This window comes from Salminus brasiliensis, chromosome 7 (genome assembly GCF_030463535.1).
Source record: "Salminus brasiliensis chromosome 7, fSalBra1.hap2, whole genome shotgun sequence".
NCBI classification, from domain to species: Eukaryota; Metazoa; Chordata; class Actinopteri; order Characiformes; family Bryconidae; genus Salminus; species Salminus brasiliensis.
In genome coordinates this window covers 28,819,773-28,847,426 of record NC_132884.1, presented here as the reverse complement: position 1 = coordinate 28,847,426, position 27,654 = coordinate 28,819,773, and the positions used below count along the sequence as shown (strand labels likewise).

The 27,654-nt window shown below is 40.4% G+C and overlaps 1 protein-coding gene across 5 annotated transcripts in view; it reads left to right on the top strand.

Moving 5' to 3' along the window:
- The window catches only part of dip2bb (disco-interacting protein 2 homolog Bb), a 44,446-nt gene extending 17,132 nt beyond the window's left edge, over positions 1-27,314 (top strand). The window contains exons 2-40 of one of the 5 annotated variants that reach the window (XM_072684456.1): positions 5,911-5,982; positions 6,852-7,007; positions 7,358-7,483; positions 8,036-8,305; positions 10,050-10,196; positions 11,093-11,110; positions 11,517-11,636; positions 11,771-11,968; positions 12,251-12,342; positions 12,828-12,938; positions 13,179-13,302; positions 14,133-14,242; positions 14,343-14,445; positions 14,604-14,668; positions 15,113-15,206; positions 15,291-15,410; positions 15,544-15,658; positions 16,410-16,549; positions 16,891-17,027; positions 17,158-17,238; positions 17,337-17,464; positions 17,801-17,915; positions 18,085-18,286; positions 18,510-18,622; positions 18,756-18,779; positions 18,993-19,073; positions 19,581-19,704; positions 19,802-19,923; positions 20,057-20,168; positions 20,274-20,383; positions 20,553-20,683; positions 21,096-21,264; positions 21,991-22,161; positions 22,461-22,522; positions 22,909-22,966; positions 23,070-23,144; positions 23,240-23,414; positions 23,755-23,878; positions 23,992-27,314. In XM_072684456.1, the coding sequence (XP_072540557.1) occupies positions 5,911-5,982; positions 6,852-7,007; positions 7,358-7,483; positions 8,036-8,305; positions 10,050-10,196; positions 11,093-11,110; positions 11,517-11,636; positions 11,771-11,968; positions 12,251-12,342; positions 12,828-12,938; positions 13,179-13,302; positions 14,133-14,242; positions 14,343-14,445; positions 14,604-14,668; positions 15,113-15,206; positions 15,291-15,410; positions 15,544-15,658; positions 16,410-16,549; positions 16,891-17,027; positions 17,158-17,238; positions 17,337-17,464; positions 17,801-17,915; positions 18,085-18,286; positions 18,510-18,622; positions 18,756-18,779; positions 18,993-19,073; positions 19,581-19,704; positions 19,802-19,923; positions 20,057-20,168; positions 20,274-20,383; positions 20,553-20,683; positions 21,096-21,264; positions 21,991-22,161; positions 22,461-22,522; positions 22,909-22,966; positions 23,070-23,144; positions 23,240-23,414; positions 23,755-23,878; positions 23,992-24,244 (4,748 nt within the window). In that variant the 3' untranslated portion in view covers positions 24,245-27,314. Of the gene's footprint in view, positions 1-5,910; positions 5,983-6,851; positions 7,008-7,357; positions 7,484-8,035; positions 8,306-10,049; positions 10,197-11,092; positions 11,111-11,516; positions 11,637-11,770; positions 11,969-12,250; positions 12,343-12,827; positions 12,939-13,178; positions 13,303-14,132; positions 14,243-14,342; positions 14,446-14,603; positions 14,669-15,112; positions 15,207-15,290; positions 15,411-15,543; positions 15,659-16,409; positions 16,550-16,890; positions 17,028-17,157; positions 17,239-17,336; positions 17,465-17,800; positions 17,916-18,084; positions 18,287-18,509; positions 18,623-18,755; positions 18,780-18,992; positions 19,074-19,580; positions 19,705-19,801; positions 19,924-20,056; positions 20,169-20,273; positions 20,384-20,552; positions 20,684-21,095; positions 21,265-21,990; positions 22,162-22,460; positions 22,523-22,908; positions 22,967-23,069; positions 23,158-23,239; positions 23,415-23,754; positions 23,879-23,991 lie in introns of those variants that run through there. The other 4 variants (XM_072684457.1, XM_072684458.1, XM_072684459.1 and 1 more) reach the window with 4 other exon arrangements.
- The last annotated feature ends 340 nt before the right edge of the window (positions 27,315-27,654 follow it).

Here is a 27,654-nt window from a genome sequence, read left to right as displayed (position 1 = left end):
ACAGAACTTCACAAACTGATTAACTACAAATACTTACTTTGACGGTTCCAAGCATGCATGCAAATGAACAATAAAACTCCAGTGTACAAGATCTGCTGCCTAGTCAAACGGACAAGCCAAAAACCCAAAGAAGTGTGTAAATGTGGTATATAGTCATCATTGTAAATAATTCAGTCATATTAGAAGCTAACCCGTTTGATAATTATGTGTTGATTGTATTACCATCAAGGAAAATGTAAGCCATAGAATGCTGTAATATGTAGCTCCGCTTGCCCTCATGTCTGCCCTGTTTTCTGTTTTCATCCCTATGTTTACTTCTGTCTTACGCTCTTTGTAGTTGGTCTTTGACTTCGGCCCTGTCCCACCTTGACCACATGTTAGTTGTTTTTAGCACTGCCCCTCCTGTCAGGTGTGCCTTGTTCTGTTTCTATGAGACTGTGTTTCTAAGCATAGTTTGTGTGTGAGAGAGATCTGGAGATTATAAATCCCTAACCTGACAGATTAAGAATGAGTAAGCACAAATGCTGCCTCGGTTCTTGTCTTGCTTCGGTTCTAGCAGTCGGGTCCCAACAAGTATCTCTAGACCTGTAGAGATTGTGCTTGACACTGGCAGTGTTTGGGCTGCAGTTGCATTCCTACTTCTGTTCTGGTATTGTTTTGGCTCTTGTGACTATGAAGAATATCTTGTGTGATGCTTAATGATCAGCTGTGTGTTGCTGTGTTGGAGACTGTGGTACTGTATGCTGTTGTGCTTTGTGATAAAGACGAATGGCAAAAACATATGTGAGGACACTTGAGGTGCATGTGGCCAAGCTTGCACCCCATCACTATCTTTACAGACTTCAGTGGCATTTCCTCTACTGATTCATCCTTACTAGATGAGATAAGCACCTTTTCCCCTCACTGTTTTATCAAGGCTCTCTTTATGCCAAGCCTGAAGTTTTTTTTGTGTGTTTTTAACCCTTAAACATCTGAACTTGTTGTTGTTTCTCCAACATGGCAACTTTACAAGTGGACGAGAGAACTTTTATTTTTCAGTACAAGTCAATGTAAAAAGATTTTTTGAGTCTTTTTGGAGCATTTCTAATGGGCCATTCATAAGCAAATTGTGATACAACACAAATAAAAACGGCCAAATTCAAAAAGATGGCTAAAGTGGAGATGCAATTTATATATATATTGCCTGTATGGTATGGTGTACATTTTAGGACAACCTTTAATGGCAGTAATTTTTCAACACAAAGTTCTCTAAATCAGCCATAACATTAAAACCACTGAGGTGAGGTTACAAAGGCATTGTTTAAGTGGTGGAATATACAAGCAAGTTAACAGTCTAGAAGTTGATGTGTTGGAAACTTCCATGTGTTGGAAGCATATGGTTCTGAGCCAGATGACCGTATCAGAGCATCTCCAAAACGGCAGGTGATTCCTGATATGCAGTGATCAGTACCTACCAAAAGTGCTCTAAGAAAGGACAACCAATGAACCAGCTGAAAAAGTCCATGCCTGCAATATCTCTTGGATTCCATGCCTCAATGGCTAAGAGCTGTTCTCTGTTGGTTTTAATGTTGTGGCTAATAGATGTCAACTCTAATTCACCAGGCCTTTCTAAACTGCTGGTGGTACTTGGATCTATTAGAATTAAGGTGGACCGAGCCAAGCCTCGTTACTTGGAAAAGGTTTTTGATTGATTAGCATACTCAAACCAGAAAGAGTTGTCTAACCAATCATGATTAAAAGTTCTCGTATTTGCTTTGGGTACATATTTAATTTATATATAAGCGTTTTCAAAGCAAGGGCCAGTCCTTCTCCCTGTTCTGATTCTCCTGTCACTCTTTCTACCTGTTCTAGTTCTTCCTTGGCTGGCAACAAACTAACCAACAAATGAAACTTCTGTATGATAAAAGCAAGCAGGCTATTGACTGACCGACTGACTGACTGACTGAAATAAACTCTTAGCATTACATACAGCCTTTGTCTGATGTTTGTCCCAATAAATGTTTTGATTGACAGTGTTAGTGTTTGTTTAGACCTAGCAGGGTTCACTGGGTTCTCGTCAGATACCTTGCTGGCTATCCCATCAGTGATGTTTCTGGAAGCATTAGCAGATGTACTTACAGAGATATTAATAATCGCAGTGCTTTTTCTCTGAAGCAGCAGAGGGAACAAACAGTAATTGCATAAAAGTCAGTTAAACCATTTAACCCTGGTTATATCCTGCACACCTATCTGAATAAGAGGACTCTGTTATCGGCACAGGTCTGATCATGGTAGCTACTGTTCAAAAGTGCACGGTAGTCAGCTGAGGTAGTCTAGTTTGTTTTCGAGGGAGCCGACTTCCACATTGATTGCATGCTGAGTTTAAGGTCCCGTTCTGCAGGCACTAGCACAGGAAAAGCTGCATTCACAAGGCCTGGTTCACCTAGCAACACCTATTCCCATAGCAGAGTCTGTTGGTGATGTGTTATAAACATCTAAAAAAAACACCACTATATTCTCCTCAAGTAGCTTCTGCTGTTTACTGCACTGCAGCTTTAGACAGTGAAAGGCTTTCGCTAGTGGACTTGGTGTGTGCAGAGCGTTGTTGCGTAACAGTTTTGGGGTTAAGCAATTGGCCTGTTTTACAGCCTTGTTTGGGTCACAACAGTGTTTGTGGTTCACAGTATGTAAGTTACAGACTCATTATTTAACTATGCCCAGGACTATACATGTTTCTGTTCTAGGGTCCCTTTAAGAAAGTAAAAATTGGTCTTTGTGTCTTTTCTTGGGCCATCACAACTTTTTTAGATCTGCTTTTTCCTGAGTATTCTGACAGTTTCTCTCGATCACTGTCAGGTGTTTATTAAATAAATATATAAATAAATACCCAGATAAGTAAGTGAACTTGAACTTGACAAGAAGTCCTGTTTCTGTCAAATAAACTAAACTAGACTCCATTGACCTACTTCAGGTTGTTTACTGCACTAATAGGTCTGGAGGCCATACCACATCGCCTTTTATGTGTATTTTCTATATTTTCTCAGAGCATCTAAACACAGATGGCACCTGTGTTGGATTTCTTTGTAACGAAGGCAGATGTTCATGGCTCTAGAAGTACCTCATGTGATGGAAATCTCCTGAAATTCCCTCTGTAACTGGATATCGGCTGCTTTGAGAGATTCATCATAGGCAGATACAGCTGGCAAAGTGATATATAATACTAGACTTCCCCTTGCTAAGGTTACTGTCTTAGGGAGAGTGATCCATGCATCCAAGCATCAGTGTACTAAGAAAGCTGGCATGGGGAACCTCGTAAACCTTTACAGTCGTACCAGAAAAACGAGTGACTTCACTGGGTGGTTTAGCAGTGCTGCAGAAGACTGTGGCAGTAGCGCAAATGATTGTAGGGTGTGTTGGATACAAGAACCTTTGAACAGGAGGATTCACAACATCCTCGGTAACAGTAAAGTTCATTGCAGTCGTCCTGGCCAAAAACTGTTCTCTCTTTGGCACTCTGACAGACAACACCGCCCTGTAAAAGCATAGATGACGAGGCTCAAAAGCAGCTTTAAATAGATATTTACAAGTTGTATTTTATTTGCTTGGTGTCTAGATTAGCTATATGGAGTCTTTGTATCTTTGTGTTGTAGAGAGAACAACATTCATATGTAGTGTGTATATACCTGTTTATATGTGAAGACATTACTCACCTCTTTTTGAATAGACAGCATTGCAGTTTAGCTGGTTTAAGAACTTGCTCTCAGTATTGTTTCTGCGTCTGTCCTCGTCTTTGCCTTCAGGGTAGACGTGACGGCAGCAACAAAAACGCTGTTTCCCACACTCTCAATATGCGCTGAATATGGGCTGTGTTTGGGCAGGCCGCCAGGGTATATTCATGGCTGCCTAAGCTTGCTTGTAGAACCATTTAAACAGTTTTCTGTTTTCTTAGAGAGCGTGAGTGTCCGAGTGGGAGAATGAGTGTGCAAGAGAAGATGGACAGGTAGACGATGTTTTAATGCTCCAGTTTTGTGAAAAGAATTCTAGCTGTGCTTTGTGTCTTGCAAGTAGACCCAAATGCAGCACACTCTGAACATTACTAGTGCTGACACAGCAAAGCTGGGGCTAGTGTTTCGAAAGCAGTAGGGACGTCCTTTCCCCCCTCGATCCAAGCTTGTGTGGTAAATCCAAATAACACAGATTAAATAAGGTTGTGAGTTTAGGGCATGATTGAAGGGCAGAGTAACTAAACCTGGATGAAACAATCTATTGTGTCTGAAAACAGTCAAAAACACTCCTAAGACCATTCCAATGACTTTGTGCTCTCAGATATGAGGCTTTACCTCTATGCTCCATCCTCTGCTGTGGTGTTTAGCCTGCTAGCAAGCTTCTAGATTGTACTGATTGTAGATCTAAATTGTCAACACTTGTGTAAATAGCTCAGCTGTTTAGTACTGGTTTAATACAAAGAAAGGAACTCCTGTCAGTAAGACAGAGCATTGCTGTGATAGTTTTGTTACTTACCAGGCATAATACTAGAGCAAAGCAAAAGAAAAAGTAAAAACAAAGTAAATACAGAGGGTTTACTTTAAGATGCCAACCACTGGTAACACTCCAGAACAGAAAGGCCAGGAAAACGACTACTGATGAAAGTAGCAGGATGAATTCTGATGTGTATAGAGCTATTCGTTCTGCTCAGGTTCAGTCAAATGCTGCAAGACAACCCAAGAGCTTCTTAATAGCTCTTAAATGACTGAGTCAGTCCCCTTTCTTCAACCCAATTAAGCATGACTTTTACTTACTGAAGACAAAACTGAAGGCAGAAACCCACAAATACGCAGCAACTGAAGGCAGTTGCAGTAAAGGCCTGGCAAAGCATCTTAAGGGAGAAAGCTCAGTATTTCAAGACTCAGGGTTCAGATTTCAGTCATTTGCATTCAAGTATTAGAAATAGTCTAGAAAAATAGAAAAATACTTATTTATACTTGCTAGTTTGTCCATTTACTTATGTTAAAATGTCTGTTGTTATTTAAAAATGGTTAGTAATGTAATATTTCTGTTAAACCCCTTGACTTAAAGCTGAAAGGCAAAATTACAAAAAAAATGTAATTGTGTAAATTTGCATATGGATCTAATATAGTACATATTTGTTTATTTGGATGGCTCAGTGTGACTGTTGTGTATATACAGGGTTCTGTTTTGGTGCCTTTGAAACTGCTGTTAGTTATGACATTAATGAAAGAGATGAAGTGTGGTCTTGCATACAGGGTCTAAAAGGTTAACTGACTGTTCTGCAGTGTTGCTGATGTTTATTGTTGGTGATTATGATGGTTTTCTGGATGATTAAAGTGAGTGTAACTGTGAGATCAGTGTGTAAATGTAGAAAAGGACAGGAGCTGCTGTGCTGCACCCGGCCTACAGTTTTGAATATTTCACAGAATTTCTAATGAATTTTCAGACAGAACATTCCAGTCCTCTCAACCTCAAAGGCTCTACAGAGATGTCTGGACTGTATGCCATGGTGTGTGTGAGTGTGTAGTCCTGTGTGTTTCTATCCATGCATCATGTTCAAAGTGAATGCATACATTTGCAATGCAGTCATGTGCTAGCGAGGCGTAACACCTTTCTGTAATTGCTGAAATAGCAATGCGGCTGTCTGGCGCTGGCTCTGATAGATCACAGTAGATGTACACATTGTCCATTTTAGTAAAATCTTGTCTTGTTGTGCTGCTAGTTTATTATTTATTTATTTGTTTGTTTATTTATTTTGGCAGTACTGAAGCTGCTGAAGTGGGTCCTGCTTATAGCTGTTTTACACTGTAAAGACTACATGAGACTAGACTGATTCCTTTTAGCATGTCCATGTGTGAACATTTGGCATGTTCTCAGTGCCAACAAGCATATATGTGCTAATTGTAAGTGTTCCTTTTGCAGGTGACATCACGCAAAAAGGATATGAGAAGAAGAGGGCTAAGCTGCTCACTCCCTACATCATCCAAACACAACGTACGACACCGAGGATATTTTCTCTCTCCTCTTCATCCATCCTCTCATCTTGCTTCGTCTTTTCTCTCTGGCCTGTCCTATTTTGGGTTGTGCTTTGTGCTTGTGTTTTTCTCCACTGTCCCCTGACTCATGTGATGATATGGTTATGAAACATGCCTTTAGCATATTCCTCTCCTCTCACACTCATCTGGGGTTCCACTTCAAATTTCCTGTTCCATACTTCCCTCTAGTGATCAGAATATGTGCTGCATTGATCATTGACATTGACTCAAACATTTTGCTTTTTTACACAAAATGTAGTTGACATTTGACAACATTAGTGTAGCGGAAATTGAGTCCAGATTTCTGTGAGAGGAATTAGATTTACAGCCATTGCACAGCAGAATTCAACCTACATGAACATACATGTAGTAGTTTGTAAGGGAGACAATTTGGGGTTAGGTGCTTTACTCAAGGGCACCTCAGCCATGAATATTGAGGGAGGTTAGGGAACCCTAAGAACTGTTCTTTCACCCCTTTAAGCCGGTTCAGGGGAACAAACCAGTGATCTTCCAATCTCTAGCCCACTTCTCTAACTTGTAGGCCATGGCTGCCCCCTATGTAACCAACAAGTAATGGAAAACTATACACTAATGAACATACGAACATATGAACCTTACACTAAGAGGAAAACTGAATCTGTATTTTCTGAAAAAACTGATTTATTCCTTTGTACAGATGCACAGTAACCCCTCTTGTTAAGCATATTATAGAGTAATGCTTTCCCTGCCAAGAATACGCTACTCATAGTATTCTTTATTCTTACTTTTTTGTGTTTGTTTTGTCATTTACTCTTATTAATTTTTTTATTCATTTATTCATTTGGACAGATTTAGCTCCACCTCCGCAGTATGATGGACAGGACCCTGGCCCAAGCTCTGCCGCTGCAGCTAGCAATGCTTCCTCCAGCTCCTCCTCATCTCGCCACCGCCGCACTCACCGACAACACCGCAGCAGCGGGACCAGGGACGAACGCTACAGATCAGGTGCTAATGTTGCTCTGAATCAGCAGCTTCCTAACTGCTGTGTTGACTTCTTGACTTCTAATTGCAGCTCCACAAACTAGTCATTCCACTGCCACCAACCACACCAGTTATCTACACTTACTCAGTGACCCATTGTGTGGCACAACGCTCTCATGCATATATCAATATCTGCTTTAATTATGTTAACTTTTATGATTTTACTGTCTTTGACTGCAAAATAGCTATGAAGCTTACAGGAAACTTAATGACTGTAAATCATATTGCTGTTTCCTCTCTCTCTCTCTCTCTCTCTCTCTCTCTCTCTCTCTCTCTCTCTCTCTCTTTGTCACTCTTCCCCCGTCTCCTCTCAGATATCCATACTGAGGCTGTACAGGCTGCCTTGGCCAAACATAAAGAGGAAAAGATGGCACTGCCTATGCCGACTAAGCGACGCTCTACATATGTGCAGTCTCCCATCGACAACTGCACTCCACCAGGTACACATATACAGACAGAGGGCAGTCACAAGGGCATGGGTTCAAATCCCTTTAAAAAAAAATTTAGAGACATAATGCTGAATGACATGTTTAAGGGTTCTTGGTTTTTTAATAATAATTTCAATTTGTTGTTGCATGTGGCTAGACCAGTATGACCAGCCCCCATTTATAGAACTCTATTATCTCTAAGTGCACTACTTTGGTGGTGCAGAGTGTCTGTGAATGTGTTGTAACTCACCAGAATGTGTCAGGCTAAAGATCTGGAAATTACTTCAGCTGGAGCTTTTCTTTAAAGATTGCTTGTCATCAGCGGCTAAGTGCCTGTAGTTATTTTACATCATTGTAGCGTGTAATTACTGTTTAATTAACCATGTTCAGACACTCAATTAGGAATGATTACACCCTCTAGTGATTTTTATTGAGGGCCAGAATAAGGTAGCAGAAGGACAGCAACAGTTTTTTTTTTTATTATTATTTCTTGATCTCTCTTTCTCTTACTCTCTCTCTCTATCCCACTCTCTCTCTCTCTCTTACTCTCACTGTTCCTTTCAGACTCCTCCTCGTCCTCAGATGATGAAGGTGGGGTGAGTGGTGGAAGTGGTGAGCAGCAGCAGTCTCCTGACTCATGGATGAACAGCTCTATCCACGGCTCGTCTACCTCCTCATCCTCAGCTTCATCCACAATGTCCCACGGCGAGTCTCGTCCTCCGCAGGCACCGCAGCCCCAGAGTCAGCACCAGCTCCCCCCGCAACAGCCCCCACCTCCCCACTCGCACTCACAGCCCTCTGCCCTCGCAGAGGCCTTCGCTCACGCTCGCATCGGTGAGTGCAGGCAATACATCACACATACAAAATAGTTATCTTTTAAAAACAACTTGACAAAAACAGTAAAGAGTGCTTAACAAATTAATCATGCAGCTCTACCCAGTACCATATATTTTCTTAAACCTCTTCAAACAGGCCCATTATCCATGATCTAGGTGGTCATGAGTATGTACAACTAAAGAGACTTTGACGCATTAATGAAGTGGGGCAGTAAGAGCACATGCCTGTAGTGGTGGGCAGCCACCTCAGCACCTAAGGGGCAATTGGGGGATAGGTTTCTTGCTCAAGGTCACCTCAGCCATGCATGCCAGTACTAGGAATAAAACCGATGACTTTTCGATTCAAAGCTCACTTCTCAAGTACTGCCTGTAAATATTTTCATGATATGTGTTTCCACAATAAACACAACTGTGATAACTAAATTATTGCATCATTATAAATGATATTGCATACATGCATTGTGATGGGAATATAATATTAGGGGCCTTGCCTAATTTTAGAGCAGTGGACTGCTCCTGTGAGCTTCTGTGTGGAGAGCACATGCCTAACCACTTTTCTTCAGAGCCAGTTACAAAGGACTTGTGTGCACACCTCACACCTTAAACTTGTGCTGAAAGTACCTATTGATTCATTAGAATTTAAATTATTTATTTAATTACTACTATTTACACAGTTGTGAATGGGATGCTTTAATTTCTTAATTAAAAGTCTGTTGTTACACACCCAGAGAGACACTTCAATCATCATCTTTATCAGATATCACATTCATTTCCACATTATTCAGATTTATTCATGTATTTGATATCTATGTTTGGGGTTCATGTTGTTTATGAATTGATACACATAATTAACATATTCTGCAGTGTTTTATGTGCATTTACCATCAACTTATTTTCCTGTCTGAATGTCATAGTGTTGCTTTTCTTTTGTTTTTTAATGAAGTACCTGTTTCTTTATGTTTTGCTCTCCTCTTTATCATTTATCAATGTTTAACTCTCAGTGACAAGAACAGGACGAGGTAATGCCAGGAGTTTGCATATCTATGTGTGTATTTAAGGTTGTGTGTTTGTTTGTAAGGATTTGTTGTATTGTGTCTGAACCTCACACGATATGTGAACAGTGAATTGAATATATCGGTAAAATCCCCCTACACTCTTCTAGAGTCACATGAATGATTGGGCCACATTTTCACATAGGATTGTCATTGCACCAATATTTAATGGCAGTCTGAGAATGTGAAAGAATCTTAGGCAAGGACAACTAAAAGGATTTCTTTGTGAAAGTAAAATATATTGCACTTATTCAGCTGATCATTCATTGGGCTTTAACACACACTTGCTCCAAGTCTGTTTGTGATGGAACAGTGCATTTTACCCTACCCTCTGACTCCTTCACTATGTGCCCTGAGTGAACTCTTTAAAACAAGACTTCGTAAAGCTATGACATGTCTGTACCTTTTGGGTTTACAAATGTCACACTAAGTTTCAGTTCACATGTTTCTCTTGTTTTTTTTGTTTGTAAAGTTTTACTTGAGACATTTGCTCTAAACTCGATGATCTGATATTCAGTTAGTAATCAGTTATTAATCGCACAGGTATTATTCACTGCTATTAGCTGCTATAGAACAAAGCTATATGTGTATCACTGTGGAACTGGGGGGAGTAGACATGTGGGTCCACAAACAGTGCAGAAGTGTTTATGGTGGACACAACTAAATTTAAGTATGTTGTTTGTGTATTAGAGCCTCCAGGAGGTGCTCTGGGCCCTGATGGCGCTCCGCATGCTCAAGCCCGCTCAAGAGGATCTCGTGTGGACCTGCCCTCCAACGTAGTGGTCAGAGGAATGAGTCGCGGACAGAGCAGATCCAGCATGATGGAGACTGCTGACGGTACTGAGAGAGAGAGTTTTTGTATGTTGTTTGGGGAAAACCGATATATTTTAGCTACTTCAGCGAACAGATATGTAGGTTCCACAGAACTACTGCAGTCTTAACATGTTGGCCGTATTAAATTATAATTATTGATGGTATCCGTTATTGGAATTATAACTTAATAAAATTGATATTATAAGTATGTTATGAATATATTATATGAAGTATTTTTATTGCTTTGGATCGTGTGTGAGTGTATATGTTTAAGTAAGGAATGTGTGCAGACCAGATATGACCTCCAAAGGCCTGTCCTAAGCCGCCTACATTACAGAACTTCACAACAGAACTATATTTCTACACAAACTGGCTTAAAAAAACTTGGCTTAGAAAAATCACTAAAATGTTTTTATTCACATATTAACATTTCTTCAGTAAAGAAGCACCACCAGTCTCCCTGCCGCCTGCTTTCCTGCTGAGTCATTACGTACAGCCCATGCAGATCACTAATAAGCTACATATACATTTCACATCTAAACACACAAAGAGGTGATAACATTGCGTTACATCTCTAGTCTGTGTGTGGGTAAAAAGGTTAAATAAAATCATTTTTCTAAGTCTTTTTTTTAGTTTTTTTAATAATTCTGGAGTGTGTGTATGAGAGAACCTATCTGAATATGTTTTTGTGTATTATTGTGTGAAAGTGGTTTTAACAATTTGAGAACCACACCATAGTGACATATTATTTCCACATGTCTTAAAATTATACTAATGATGGCTTAATTGAATTAAAACAAAATGTTTTTCATTTTTATTTGCTTTATTAATCAAATCCATTTTCTTTTCTTTTGTTTTTTTTTTCTTTCCACTCTTTCTCCACGTGTGTCGTGTTGCTTTTCATTGCTTTTCTCTGTTAGTGAGAAGAGTGGGGAAAGGTAATGATTACCCCTAGCCATGCCCTGCAGTTAGGCTTTACCCCGTGGTCTGCTGTTTGTGTTTGTGTGTGTGAGCTGTATGATGAAACCCTCCACACCTGTAGTCACTCACTTCCTCTCAGTCCTCATAGGCAGTTTATTTCCCCTTCATCTCTGCTTACAGTTGGCCATTTCTTAGTCCTGGTCTCCAGCTCTCTGGAGACTTGTTTAACTTTGAGATATTAAATATATATCCGGGATTCTCTTGACCAGGACTGAAAGCCTACTGTAAAAGAGATGGACATATTTTCTCCAGTCGTGCCTTGCTGATACCCTGTTGAGTCAGTATTGTGCGTGTGTGTTTGTATATATGTGTTTGTGCTCGTCTGTCTCATCCCTCACCTGCCTGGCCCCGGTCCCGGTCTAGGTGTTCCAGTGTCTAGCCGCGTGTCCACCAAGATCCAGCAGCTGCTCAACACACTGAAAAGGCCCAAACGACCCCCACTCAGCGAGTTCTTTATGGATGACCAAGAGGAGATTGTTGAAGGTGACTATTCTTACCCATACAACACTACCAGACCAGTTCACCCTTATTCACCCGTATTGGACCAGTTTGGACCAGCATACCCTTCTACATCTGTGTCACAGGCTTAATCTTCTCTGACTCTCTTTACGTCGCAGTTCCTCGGCCAGATCCTAACACCCCAAAGCCAGAGGGTCGGCAGATAATTCCAGTAAAAGGAGAGCCTCTGGGTGTGGTCAGTAATTGGCCTCCTGCACTCCAGGCTGCCTTGGCACGATGGGGAGCCACTCAAGGCAAAAGCCCCGCGCTCACAGCCCTTGACATTACAGGAAAACCACTCTACACACTCACATATGGTAAAAACAGATAATTTATTTATACATTAATAAACAATAAGTGCATGTAAAGCAATAATATTTGAATGCATCTTTAAGGTTTTTGAGTAGGTTAGACCTAATCTTCATTAGCAGGCTTAACAATAGTCTTTTACAGAGTAATCTCATAGATTGAGGACAGTGGCTCAGATGGGATCGTGGGCTTCCTAGGGTGCTTCGCTCTTTGTGACTGACATGTTTTTCCCCTCTGTGGACCGTGTGCTTTGTCAGATTGTAAGTGATTAATTGGTGTGTGGTTGCCAGGGAAACTGTGGAGTCGTAGTGTTAAGCTGGCGTACACACTCCTCAACAAACTGGGAACCAAGAATGAACAGATCCTCAAACCAGGAGACCGGGTGAGCAAAAAGCCTGGTAACCTTGTGCGGCATTTACAGAACTACCGATTTAAAGTTTGGATAGCCCCTTTTAGATTTTTCTTTCTTTATTGTTGTCCACATTTTAGAGTACTACTGAAAACCTCATAGGTGTAAAATAGCCAAGCACACCTTAATATATCTCTTCACTGATTGGTTGAAATGTATAAGGAAAGCCAGATGTTGCATTAATGAACTTTTAAAGCTGATGAATAGTTAATGAGGATGATATAATGATTGTGGTTCAATATTTTCTAGCTCTGAAGTTCTTAATGGCTTGTTGGGGGACATTTAACAAAGTCTTTATTTAATTATTTCAAAAATAAATTGGTCTTAGAAACACATATTAAACATTGTTATTATTGTGTGTGTGTGTATGTGTAAATGTGTATATCGTGGATACTAGACAGAGAGACGATCATAATGCAGAACATAAGTTGCTGACAGCGAGTTGCTCTCTGTTCCAGGTGGCGCTGGTGTACCCCAACAGTGACCCAGGGATGTTCTGGGTGGCGTTTTACGGCTGTCTGCTTGCCGAGGTCATTCCTGTACCCATAGAGGTGCCACTGTCTCGCAAGGTAACTGCACCACCCCTCTAACCCATTCAAAGTCCTCTGCAAGCCACAGTTTCTTTCCCACTTTTAAAGACTTTTTTGCATACATCACAGCATTCCAGATAAACCACTGACATGTTTTCTGGTTATGAAAATGGATTTCACACAAATAGTTTATTTTTCCCTATCAGACTATGCCATACATTTCAGTGTGCTGTTTTCAACACCTAACTTTTATTTGGGTATGTTTGTGTGCTTCAACAGGATGCAGGCAGTAGTCAGGTTGGCTTTTTGTTGGGCAGCTGTGGGGTTAGTCTGGCCCTGACTTGTGAGATTTGTCTGAAAGGTTTACCGAAAACCCCCACTGGAGAAATACTGCAGTTCAAAGGTCAGACCCTCTTCCACAGTGCTCACTGTGGTTGCGCTAAAGATTTTTGCTTTTAGGTTTAATGAACTGTAATTGACTTGACAATAATTACTGTCTTTTAAACACTGTTCAAAAGTGAAATGTTATCAGACATCACCCTGACATCTTGCTGAACATATGGTGTGGTAAAGTCCTTTTATCTTTGATGTCATTGATTTGTTCAGTGACCAGAGTGAATGAAAAATTCAAAATCAAGGCTTCCTAGTTGGGTTACACAGTGATAGTGGAATGATCCATGTATCAACAGATAAGTGCTTTAATAATTTTGTAGATGTTTAGATTTTGATGATTATGAGTTTATTGTTCTTCAGAAGAGCAGAACTGCATAAAAGTTTCTGCATTTCATTTCATTTCTTACTGTGTTTGTAACCCAATAGAAGTGAACACCAGAATGTCAACTTTTAAGGATAAAACTTTTTTACCTTCAGTGTAAAGAAGAATGTAAAGACAGAGTGTAAAAAGATTTTCTTCTAAGCATTTTTTTACTCAGAGAATTTTTGTCAATTTAGATGCAATGTAAAGAACAACTGCCAGTGAAATATACAAGGACAGCACATACACATTATGTTTCTTTGTATGAAAATCCAGGTAGTTGTAGTTCCGATTGTCAGCATTTCATCAATGTTCATGTATTAGCATCTATATTAGCCGATAATCATGTATATTATAGGTTCATCTCTGATTACAATTACACAATTGTTTTGATTAATTAGACGTAGTAAACTGTCCATTGCTATTTGCTGATGTTAGAGTTGTGGCTTTGTTGTGGTTATTATTTTGTTTTTTTGAAGGCTGGCCAAGATTAAAATGGGTAATTACTGACTCCAAATACCTCACAAAACCTTCAAAAGACTGGCAACCACACATCCCGACAGCTAACACAGACACTGCGTATATAGAGGTATGACTGCGCTTCACATCTTTCTCTCACCACAATTCTATCGACATATTTGTCAATCTGTCTGTCTGTCACTACATCTCTCTCCCTCTTTCTCTCTTAGTACAAGGCGAGCAAGGAGGGGACAGTGATGGGTGTTGCTGTGTCAAAGGTTGCCATGCTAACACACTGTCAGGCCCTCACGCAGGCCTGTAACTACTGTGAGGGTGAGTTCTGTTTCCACGGAAAAGCAGCATCCCTACTTTTCATTGGGATTAGCTTTACACTTCATGCTGTACTCGTGTTCTCTGAAAGTTCTCTGCTTTGGCCTTAACAGCTAAAACTGTTTTTGTGTATTTGTCTGTGTATTTGTGTGCACTCTCAGGTGAAACACTGGTGAATGTTCTGGACTTTAAGAAGGATATGGGTCTATGGCATGGTGTTCTCACAGTGAGTATCAGGGAGAGTGTGTTGGGGAAGTGTTTGGATGTGTGTGTGTGTGTGTTTGAATGATTTCCTTTGTTGTGTTCATGCACATTAAAGAGTAGCTGCTCAATAAGAAGGCTTTCTACTAGAGTCTTATACCCCTCTAGCCCAGGCCTGCCATTAGGCATGGTGCCAACATGTTTATATTTATCTGCTGCATACAGTCCTGTTCTATTGTCAGTACTTTGCTACAGGGACTAGATGTGTGTGTGTGTGTGTGTGTGTGTGTGTGTGTGTGTGAGAGAGAGAGAGTGTGTGCATGTGTGTGAATTTGCACATCTGTGTCAACTTAGACTAGCTGAATGCATCATTAGAAGGTGTGTCCTTAAATATTTGGACATATAGTTTATGTAAAGCTTGTTTTTGGATTCAGAGTATTCAGATGTGTGTATTGTTCATGTATTTCAGAGTGTGATGAACAGAATTCACACCATCAGTGTTCCGTACGCAGTAATGAAGGCCTGCCCCCTGTCTTGGGTCCAGCGGGTTCACATACACAAAGGTACAGCCGAAACACTAATTTTAGAGCATATTCACACACTCAAACAGCTTTAACTGGAAAACACCCCATGTTGTGTTTCTGCAGCGCGTGTTGCCTTGGTGAAGTGTCGGGACCTGCACTGGGCCATGATGGCACACAGAGAGCAGAGAGACATTACCCTGGCCTCTCTGCGCATGCTGATCGTTGCTGATGGAGCCAATCCTTGTAAGACATGCTAATTAGGCCGCCCACTGACTCTCATAGCAAAATCATATCATAGGACAGTTGCAGAAGCCTGTGATGTTTTTAATTTGATTTTTTTTCTTTCTTTCTCTATCTGTCTGCCTGTCTGTCTTAGGGTCAGTGTCTTCCTGTGATGCGTTTTTGAACGTGTTCCAGGCTCACGGTCTAAAGCCTGAGGTCATCTGTCCATGTGCTACCTCTCCTGAGGCCATGACCGTGGCCATACGCAGGTATAGAGTGTAAAAGCACACCAACCACTAGTGACATGCCAGTTTGTAGATCAGTTTGTATTAGATGTAAGTGTTATTCATACACCCTGAGGTATTTCTAAATGGTTTGTGAAATATGCATGCATTTGGTGGTTATTGCTACTGTAAGGAACACTACCATTTTAAAATTAAGCATTCCTAATACTGTTATCCACCAGATGTGCCTTGAAGCATGCAGTCCACGCTTATATTAAATCCATAAAGCCTTTCAAACCAGCCACACATTGCACCACAGCAGTAACACATACATCTGCTGCACACATTTGCCGGTTTCTAGACGAGAAGAGTACAAAAATCAGTACAACCTTGACCAAGAAACATATTAACAAATACCTACATCTGAATCCATGCTAGCCTTTACCCTCACATCCTCCCAGAGGAGTCCTATCTAGTTTGAGGGATTTGGCAATGATGAAGTTGGAGGGGAGAGAAGGGGGGGGGGGGGGGGGTTAAAAGACTACTTGACAACATACATAAACATTTATATTGGCTTACTTTAACAGTCATCCACTTTTTCTTTTGTCAAATCTACCTTGGTAGAAAGTGTTATGACAACTGACACTTGTAAATAAACCTTTATATAGTTTTTGTTAGTTGTAATGAAAGGCTAATGTATGTATTTTGTTGCCTTATTAACACTACCCTTGTGTTAATGTTACTGATAATTAAATATTTGTATTGGTTAGTAATGACAAACTCTGTCTTTCTGCAGGCCTGGAGTTCCTGGTGCTCCCCTTCCAGCCCGGGCCATCCTCTCCATGACTGGCCTAAGTCATGGAGTGATCAGGGTCAACACTGAGGACAAAAACTCTGCCCTCACTGTCCAAGACGTAGGCCACGTCATGCCTGGAGGTGAGTGGCTTCTTTTGGCAGGCTTTTTGCCGCTGTATCAACTGTACTCACATCAGTAACAATATATTACAAAAAAGGTGTGAAGATACAGTTTAGGTTTGAGAAGTTTGCAGTACAGTTTTTACAATTACAATTACAACTTACATCTGTTGTTGTCACACTACCGTAGAAACACCAAATGTATGGTAGGTGTTTCTTGTTTTGGTAATGACATTTTATGCCCTAGATTAGAAGATAAATACCAAATAAAATAAAATATAATGAAAATGATTGGTTTGTTCTTTACATGTAACTCAACTCAACAAATGTCAACCAGCGACTCTTATCATCCTTTCTTTCAGCTTTAATGTGCATTGTGAAGCCGGATGGGCCGCCCATGCTATGTAAGACTGATGAGATAGGAGAGATTGTGGTGAACTCTCGTGCTGGGGGAAACATGTACTACGGCCTGTCAGGAGTCACCAAGAACACCTTTGAGGTCTGGCCATGTGCACACCTTCACTAATGCATGCATAGACACAGTCATTCAGTTGTACACTACTGTAAGCCCTGTATGTTAGTGCATTGTCTTTCCCATTGTTTAAAGTATTTGTTTGCTAACCCTGCAGGTTATTCCAGTTAATGCTAGCGGTGCACCTATTGGAGAAATCCCATTTGTCCGCTCAGGATTGCTGGGATTTGTAGGACCGGTAAGACCAACACCTTCCCTACTGATGCTCATTTTCATGAGAATCTTACTTATTTGCAATAGTGGTTTAACTGTTGGTACCACATGTCTGTGTCTCAGGGCAGCCTCATATTCGTGGTGGGAAAGAATGAGGGCTTACTGACGGTCAGCGGCCGTCGTCACAATGCTGATGACCTGGTGGCTACAGCTCTAGCAGTGGAGCCAGTTAAGACTGTGTACAGAGGCAGGTGCGTGATGAAGGTTCTTTATTAAAGGAAATGGTTCTATATAAAATCATGCAACACAAAGAAACATTTGGATGCTTAAATGGTTGTTTGCCTGGTTAAAGGGGTCTTAGGAATGGTGGAAAACCCTTTGTAGATGGTTATATATTGAACTGTTACAACAAAATTAAATAAAGCACCAAAAAGGGTTGGCTCTTGTTGAAAGAACTCTTTTTAATACTAAATAGAGTCCGTTTTGCTTAGAGTGTAGTAAATAATCTTGAGATAATCTTAAAATCATCTAAACGCCAATCCTTTTTTTTTTTAAAGTGAATCTTTCTTTGTGTGTGTCTGTGGTAGGATTGCTGTATTCTCAGTCACAGTGTTCTATGATGAGAGGATAGTAATTGTGGCGGAGCAGCGGCCTGATGCCAGTGAAGAGGACAGCTTCCAGTGGATGAGCAGAGTGCTTCAGGTATACCTCTAACACTCCTAAATATACTACACTGTAGAAAGGATGCTCCGGCACAATTGTGTGCAATATTACCTTCCAATTCCTAGTCCTTGGTTTGATTTTGGTTTCAATTTCTGCAGTAGGTAAAAGAAAAACGTGTGTTTAACCTTTTGAATTCTCTGTGTTCTAGGCCATAGACAGCATTCATCAGGTGGGCTTGTACTGCTTGGCATTGGTCCCTGCCAATACTCTGCCTAAAACTCCTCTTGGGGGCATTCACATTTCTGAGACCAAACAACTCTTCCTGGAGGGCTCACTGCACCCCTGTAACATCCTCATGTGCCCCCACACCTGCGTCACCAACATGCCCAAACCTCGGCAGAAACAGCCAGGTGAGAGTGTGTTTGTGTGTGTGTTCATTCTGTTATGGTAGCCTTTTAATAGTATTTTGCTTTTGCTACAAAAGGTTCTCGATGCTGTAGAACAACCACTCTTGGTTTCACCATGAACCATTTTTGTAATAGAGATGTTCTTGCTTTGATGGTCTATCTTAAAGTGTTCAGTAAAAAATTATGTATTATGTGTAGAATGTAATGTTATGGCTTTTGTTTGCAGTTGGTGTCGGTCCCGCCTCTATCATGGTGGGAAACCTGGTTGCTGGGAAGAGAATCGCTCAGGCAGCAGGCAGAGATCTGGGAATGATAGAGGATCAAGACCTCGTCCGAAAGGTATGAACACACTCGGTAGTGGTACAGTTCACCTGCTAACACATCCAGAATCTGATACCTATTGGTGATTAAGCCTATTTGGTGATTGTAAATGAGCTGTTTGTTTTGTTTCAATGCCTTCATATGGATGTAGCTGTGCATGTGGCCTACTATGATGGTAAGACATTGACATTCTGCACAGGTTGCGTTGATTCCCGTTTTAGTATGTTAGACTGGACATGTTGGACTCGGTCTCTTTAAATGTGATGTTTCTGTTCTTTGTTTATCAGGCTCTTCAGTGACCAGTTTTTTACCACTTTGTGTGCAGCACTTCTGTCCAGTATACATTTGTGACTTAATCTCAATCGTTCGTTTCACTTTCTGCTTTTAGCATCAGTTCCTCACAGAGGCTTTGCAGTGGAGAGCACAGACAGACCCTGACCATGTGCTCTATGTGCTACTGAATGCAAAGGTGGGTGAATACAATTAATTACCACACACTATATCTCCAAATGTTTGAGGACACTCCTTCTAATGAGTGCATTCAGCTACTTTAACTTGCACCTATTGCTGACACACAAATTCACATACAGCTTGTATAGCTTGTAATAGGACTCTCTGGAGCAGATAAAGATGAACCTATTGGCACCATTTGTACCTACTATTGGCACTAGGTGGGTATAAAGCCCCCCAGCTGTGGAAGAATGGAACTGTGTTCTTTAGAACATCCAACATCCTGGCCTTACAAAACATTAACTATGAACTGTTTTTTAATACCCTTGATTTTAAGAAAACCAATGAATGAGCAGGTGTCCAAATACTTTTGTCAATGCAGTGTACGTCCATGGTCATTAGATGTTTCAGACCTAGATTGCAAAATTCAGTCATTCTACCCAAAGTAATTCCTTTGTTTACTTGCCTCTCTTACCTCTGACTTTCTTCCTCTCTTCCCCCCCCTTTCTCCATCATGCTCTCTCAGGGTGTGGCAGTATGTACAGCTACATGCGTGCAGCTTCACAAACGAGCAGAAAAGATTGCGGCTGCTCTCATGGAGAGAAGTGGCATCAACACTGGAGAGAATGTTGTGTTGTTATACCCACCAGGTCATTTATACAAACAAAATGACTTTGTATTATCATGTATACTAACTGGAGTTCCTATGGCATTAATGTGTGTGTATGTGTCTGTGTGCATATGTAGGCATAGATCTAATTGCTGCATTTTATGGCTGTTTGTATGCTGGTTGTATTCCCGTCACCGTGAGACCACCACACCCACAGAACCTCTCAGCCACACTACCCACGGTCCGCATGATAATCGACGTAAGTGTGTGCATGTCTGATTAGCAGAGGACAAGATTTTTTAAGTAACGTTACTCAATCATGAACTTTTCTTTCATTTTCATTCTTCTCATTTCTTCTCTTTGTCTGTCTGCTTTTCTCTCTCGCTCTTCAGGTCAGTAAGGCTGCCTGCATACTCACTACTCAGGTTCTAATGAAGATCCTTAGATCGAAAGAAGCAGCTGTTTCTGTTAATATAAAAACATGGCCCATCATAATAGACACAGGTACACTCACAGAGGCAAATAAACGCATCAAAGTTTATTACTTAAAATACATTTTAATACAATGAGTCTGCATGCTAGAACATTATTAATCTTTCTCCTCAACAGATGACCTTCCACGCAAGCGGCCCCCCACCATCTACAAGCCTCCATCTGCAGAGATGATTGCCTACCTGGACTTCAGCGTCTCCACCACAGGCATGCTTACAGGAGTCAAGGTAAGGCACTGAAATTATATTAAATGTTTAATAAAATGTGTTAATTGTGTAAGACTGCAGACAGAACTGCATTGCATTGTAGTCATTATCTGTGTCAGATCGTGCTAGTTGATTACCTAAGCTTCTGGTTGGACATGTGTGTCTAAGGCTGTGATTGGCTGTTTGTCAGATTTCCCACGCGGCAGTGAGCGCTCTGTGCCGCTCCATAAAGCTGCAGTGTGAGCTCTACTCCTCACGCCAGATCGCCATCTGCCTCGACCCTTACTGTGGACTCGGCTTCGTGCTCTGGTGCCTTGCGAGGTATCACAACACACATGCTCACACACTCTGTAGCAAGAAGAAGTGTTCAGCCTCCCTTTGTTTAGAATCTCATTGCCTACAGTATTGATTAATTTGACTGGGTATCAAATAAGGCACTCCCAAAAGAAGAACACAATAAAGCATTTCAATTATGAAATATTCCATTTTCAAGAGTGCTTTTTGAAAAACCCATCTAAGGGGAATGATATGTAAACTTATCTATTTGTGCATTACGTTTAGCCATTTTCAGGGCTCTGGTCGAGAAAACTTGAGTGTTTTCAGTTGCCATCCACTACCTAGTTTATCTAAGCAATCCTTCATTAAAGTAAATCAGGTGAGCTGCTGGTGGAACTCAACAAATCCTTACAGTTTCTGGAGTGTAGTTATTTTAATGTGTATGCGTGTTTTGCAGTGTATACTCAGGTCATCAGTCAATCCTGATTCCTCCTCTGGAGCTGGAGAGCTCATTGTCTCTGTGGTTAAGCACCCTCAGTCAGTACCGCATCAGAGACACCTTCTGTTCCTACTCTGTAATGGAGCTCTGCACCAAGGGCCTTGGAGGACAGACTGAAATACTGAAGGTACACACACACACACATACACAATCATTTCTAGACATGCTCGCATATCAACATACACATCACTCCAGGGACATTTTAGGACACTCTTGAATTTTGATCCCTTAAATACATGGATAAATCTACAACTGTACTTTTTTCCAACTTGATTTATAAATATATTAATTATTTAAGACATTTATTACAGATATAAGTGCTTTTGTTAAAGAGCTTATGGAGAAACAGTAATTGTTTACGGAATGTAGACACATATTTAGACTAAGAAAATCATTTATGGCTGTTATTTAGCTTCAGTGAACACATGCGCGCACACACACACACACTTGTGGCTGAACGATGTGGTAAAACATATTAGAGCACGGTATTTGAAGGCGTTCATGATGTGCAATATTTATTGTGATACATGTGATTGCAGACAAAATGCATCACTAGTGAAGGCTACTATTCAAGTACTTCCTCATAATTAGTTCAGTGACTTCATGTGCTGCACTGGGCTGCGAGTGGCTCAACTGTCTTAGCATCTGTAAAATGTTCACTCACATCATAGGATGAAGGGCACACAGGCACGAAAAAGGGTTCCTCAACCAACGATTTGAATTAGCAGCCCACTGTTTACACTGGTTAACCACTTAACCACACATACCCCTCAAGAGAACACTGCTGAATATGTTCTTCACTCCTGTCCCTTTCTCTTTCCCCCTGTCCCTGTCTCTGTGTCTCTCTCTGTAGACTCGGGGATTAAACTTGTCATGTGTGAGGAGTTGTGTAGTAGTAGCTGAGGAGCGTCCACGTCTGGCTCTCACACAGTCCTTCTCCAAACTCTTTAAAGACTTGGGACTTTCCTCACGAGCCGTCAGCACTGCTTTTGGATCTAGAGTCAACTTGGCCATCTGTCTCCAGGTAGTCTAGCATGACCAATCTAGTCTGTTCATGTATGAGTTCCCTGTGTGTGTGTGTGTCATCATGAAAATTTGGAAGAGAGTGTAAAATTAGAGTATGCAATTGTGGTTATGGGCATTGCAGTCTATGTGTGAACAGAAATATATATATATGTGTGTGTGTGTGTGTGTGTGTGTGTGTGTGTGTGTGTGTGTGTGTGTGTAAGTGTAATAATTTATATAAATGTTGCCCTTAATTAGATTTTTTTGTGTAACTAAATTAAGTATTTAAAATGTGAAATGTATGTAAATTGTTCTTAGGGTACCACTGGCCCAGACCCTTCTACTGTGTACGTGGACATGAAGTCCCTTCGACATGATAGGTATGATATATATATATATATATACACACATGTATCCAATCACAGACAGATATGCTTAATTGTGTCAATGTTTATGTTTAAGTCTCTTATTCGTTTGCATTTCCAGGTTTGTTACAGCTTTTTATTTATTTATTACATTAAAAGCAGACTTATTTTTATGTTCTAGTAACTTAACAATATAATGTTTCTTAAAAGCATGCATTGGTGCAGTTCTGGGGCTAGCGGTTGCCCTTGTAAACACTGATGTCATTTGGATTTAATGACACTGATTTTAACAGTAATCGCTTAACAGTGAATGGATTATATTAATAGTTTCTTTGACATAACCGAAAGGAGTTGTTGGCCATGACAGAACTTGTTTAGCTGACCTTGTTTGTGTTTGCCAGGGTAAGACTGGTCGAAAGAGGAGCACCTCAGTCTCTTCCTCTAATGGAGTCTGGAACAGTGAGTAAATTTACCTCTTTACCTTAAACAGCTACATCAGTAGATGACAGCAAAGCATTACAACCTCAAAAATCTGTTCTTTCTCATGTTATTGTCCTGTCAGATCCTTCCTGGAGTGAGGGTGATAATAGTGAATCCAGAGACCAGAGGACCACTGGGGGATTCTCATCTGGGAGAGGTTTGTATCTGTGGTGAGACTGCGCATCTTGGAATACGGAAAGCTTTAAGAAAGTGTTTGTTTGCTGTGTTAATACAGCTCTCCCTCTGTCTCAGATCTGGGTGAACAGTCCCCACACAGCGACGGGTTACTACACCATCTATGGGGAGGAGAGCCTGCAGGCTGACCACTTCAACACTAAACTTAGCTTTGGAGATCCACAGACATTCTGGGCGAGGACTGGATACCTGGGCTTTGTTAAAAGGACTGAACTTACTGACTCGAGTGGAGGTGGGTGAGAGAGTGAGAGGGAGAAAGAAAGACTTCCATTCTTCCACTTCTACCATAGACTCAACAGGCCTTAATAGGTATGGCAGATAAGCATCTGGACTTAACACCAAGGAGGTGGACTAACTTCCCCTATGTGTTTGAACAACATTTTCACATTTTATTTATATATTACTATCCAGTATTATGCATGATTTTAAACTAAATATTCATACTGACTTTCATATTTGGTAGTGTCTAAGCTTAGCGGTATCGTCGCACTCTGTTCACTATCTGGGATCTCTTCTAAGTTAATAGTGAAATACTTCTGGATAAGAGTGTCAGCTGAATGTTTTTTTTCCAGACCGCCATGACGCTTTGTTTGTGGTGGGATCTCTGGATGAAACTTTGGAGCTAAGGGGTCTGCGCTACCACCCTATCGACATAGAAACCAGCGTATGTCGGGCTCACCGCGGAATTGGTGAGAGGTATGTGTTCATGTCTGGAAGACTCCCAAAGAAATTATTTTTGTTTATAACTTTAATCTGTGTTGCTGTTTACCTGCCATAAACTCACTATCACAAACACAATCCTTCCACAGTGCTGTGTTTACCTGGACAAATCTGCTGGTGGTGGTGTCGGAGCTGTGTGGATCAGAGCAGGATGCGCTGGACCTGGTCCCTCTGATAACTAACGTGGTGCTGGAGGAGCATCACCTGATTGTGGGTGTGGTGGTGATCGTTGACCCTGGGGTTATCCCCATTAACTCTCGTGGGGAGAAACAAAGGATGCACCTGAGAGACTCTTTCCTGGCTGATCAGTTAGACCCCATATACGTGGCCTACAACATGTGAGTTGGCCCAAATCCAGGCTTTGGAAGAGCATGTTGTTGGAAGAGCAGCCTGGAGGTCTGCACAGAGACTGAATCGCCTGCCTCATGGCACATATGCTGTGTTTGAGTCTTCATGGTGTGGGGCTGAACACGTTGTTCTTCCCCACGGGGCAGAGGTTCTAGTAGAAGAAAAGGGGGTAGGAGAGGGTCAATATAACCGCTTTTTTCCTTAGAGAGACAGATTTCTTTATTCTCCCAATTTCAGCATTCCCTGTGACAATGCCATTTTAATGAATTCGTTTTACCCCTCTTCACCTCCCTTCCAAGTTTAAGCACTTTTTTAAGAAGGGTCAGTTAAGAGTGATGTTCTGGCACACGTTTTGAGTGATCTAGTAAGTGATGGTACTGAAGATCTCTTGGATTTTTGCTCATTCGCCTCTTTGCCTGTTTATCTTTTAGCTATTAACTCAATACCATTCCACCAGGTGAAATTATGTATTCACATTTTTTTCTGCAAACACTAAACAGTCTTTTAATAAATTAAAGGACTGTATCTACCATAGCTAGAATGCAGGTTTTTGTATTACATTTTTGAATTATGTTTTCTATTATCCGATTATTTCTCATAGATTATTTGAACTTGAAGTGGTTGGTTGATCTGAATTTAAAGCACAGCTTTTTGTTACAAACACTGAACTAAAATAATATACTCTAATTTAGAATGATATTAAGTCTAATGTGTAGAACTGCAGCTCGTTTACATTGCTGTTTCGTATGCATTTCTTTCCTTTTTTTTTTTTCATTGCAAATCTCAAAGGGATCTTAAATGTAGGCGTAGGGGCTAATAATATGTAGGGGAAGTTGATGATTAGGTAGTCGCAGACTCTTTTTAAGATGCGTAAGGATCTGAAATCTTTTGTGTCATATACTTGGTGGTGTCATGTAGTGGAACGAATGGAAGATGAGAACAGCTGTTTTATTCTTTGTTTACTTTTTGACCCATTTATGCACTTTATGAAAGGCATGAGGACTATTAACACAGCAAATCAAAAGGGCATTTCTTTGTCTCAATACTGTAAAATTCTCTTAAAACCAGATCCATAATGTACAAGACATAATGTAGATACTCACACACTGGCATCTGTGACATGTGTTTGCATGTGCAGCTGTTGTACATGCAGATAAATGCATACAGGACCCGTTCAAAGTTTGGACACACCTACTTATAGAAGGGTTTTCATTATGTTTATATTTCTTTCCGATTTCAGCAGCTTTGAAGGAGGTCCCGCATAGACAGAGTACTTTTTGTATGTAAATATATACATTTGCATATCTGCCATCCGCTATAATTACATACACATTCAAGACAATTTGATGCTTTCACCTTCTGAGGTAAAACAACATTACACCTTTCCTGATCACACAAGTGCACACACACATACACCTACAGACTTACCAAATAACCCACAGCCAGACGTAACAGCCATGTTCCTCTGGGACATTCTGCTCCTTCTCCTCTCTTATCTTAAGGTGCTTAGGAACATCAGGACAAACTTTTTCTGACTTCTAACTAGCGGGAATGAAACCAGGAATCTGTACATGTAATTACTATTACTGTAAAATAGCTAACTGTACAAAGGTCGAGATTTTACATGTTTGAGCGACATTTCAGAAGAACAGTGCACACTTTCTGTACCATACAGGGATTTGTAGTAGGATGCAGTTCAGATGTCCCGCACTCCTAAAAGACACCTGTAAACTATAGGTTTGTGTACAGATGAAGCGATGTGCTGTACTGTAACGTCCTTTGCTGTTCTGTCATATTCTTGGTTTGATATGAGTATGAAAAACTGCTGTCGGTCATGATTTTGAAATGACCTCGGCTGGTTGAATGCACATTTGAAGTGTAACCGAGTCCTTGTAAATAAGCTTGCTCTGTTTCTGTTCGTTCATTTACACTTTGTGAGACCTGTGTTCAGTTTAGTTCCCTTCTGTTACAGCTTCTTTTGATGTTTAAGAGCAGAAACTTCTTATTACGATATTTTCAGTCTTTGCTTTGTGAGCATGAAAACATGAAGCCAAGCACTGTGGGACATGGAGAGAAACAACGTAATAATAATTTATCCTTGTAGAACTGAACCACCAGGATATTGTTCAAATCTTATTATCTATGGTGTGTGTGTGTGTGCATGTGTAGGGTGGGTGGATGTGTGTGTGTGTGTGTGTGTGGATGTTCATATATTAATGCGTGTCATTGTTTTGGTTAATGCGTCTGTGAGTACACCGCTGAATGGCATTACTTTTCTTATGATGTTTTTTTTTTTTTTCCTGTGTTTTTAACCCCCCCACCCTCCATCAGTTAAATTATTAACACTATTCCTGATGTGAGAGGGAATATGTGGTTTTTGGTTCAAGCACAAACCTGAGAGCGAGCTTTTACAAGGGAATATTCAGGGAAACAATGCTTTCCATAAGGGAAATGGGTTTACTGTACATTCACTAAGATACTAGATTCACTAAGGCTGCAGTAAGCGCTTGACTATTAAGAATAAACTATTTGATTGTCGTTTGGATGCTAAATAGCGTCTGCATGCCGTGAACAAGACAAGAATATGAGAGAAGGGATTTAGTGCAAAGCCTGGTAGAGGACTGAGTCTGATAGGAATACACATTACTCACTATGCAAGCAAGCAGCTGTTCCACAGTCACATCCCACAGTGCGTGCACACACACACACGGACAGAAACACTCAAGAGGGAAAAACACCCATTCGGGAAGCAGGTCTAAGTTAGATTGGGACCATTCATACCCATGAGACCAGAGAATGCACTCATCTCTTGTGTTGATATACATGTATACTTTTTGGTAAGTTTCAATTACTAATGATGACCGTAATAATGGCAATGTCATGTTATAGCTACAAAAGGGGTTCATTTTGTGATACTTTAACATCATGTATGAATATTAATGAACGTCATGATTATGCAACCCTTTCCCCCATTAACTTACACCTGTTTGATTTTGTACATTGGTTAATTACTGTTTTATATTTAAATGGCAAAAAAAGAATAAAAGGCTTTTATTTTGCAGCACTTACATGTTCAGTGATTTAGTGTTAAGTTTCTTTCCATTCTGCTGGAATTTAAAAGTTGGTCAGATATGATATTATATGAGATATAGAGATAGATGTATAATATCATATCTGACCAACTTTTAAAAATCAGAATTTTAAATTCCAGCAGAATGGTAAATTATATATATATATATATATATATATATATATATATATATATATATATATATATATATATATATATATATATATATATATATATATATAAATAAGCTGATAAAGCTGATAAAATAAACAAGGAAGTGGTATTAATATTATGGCTGATGTGAGTTGCACCCATTTCTGCATGTGTGTATAAT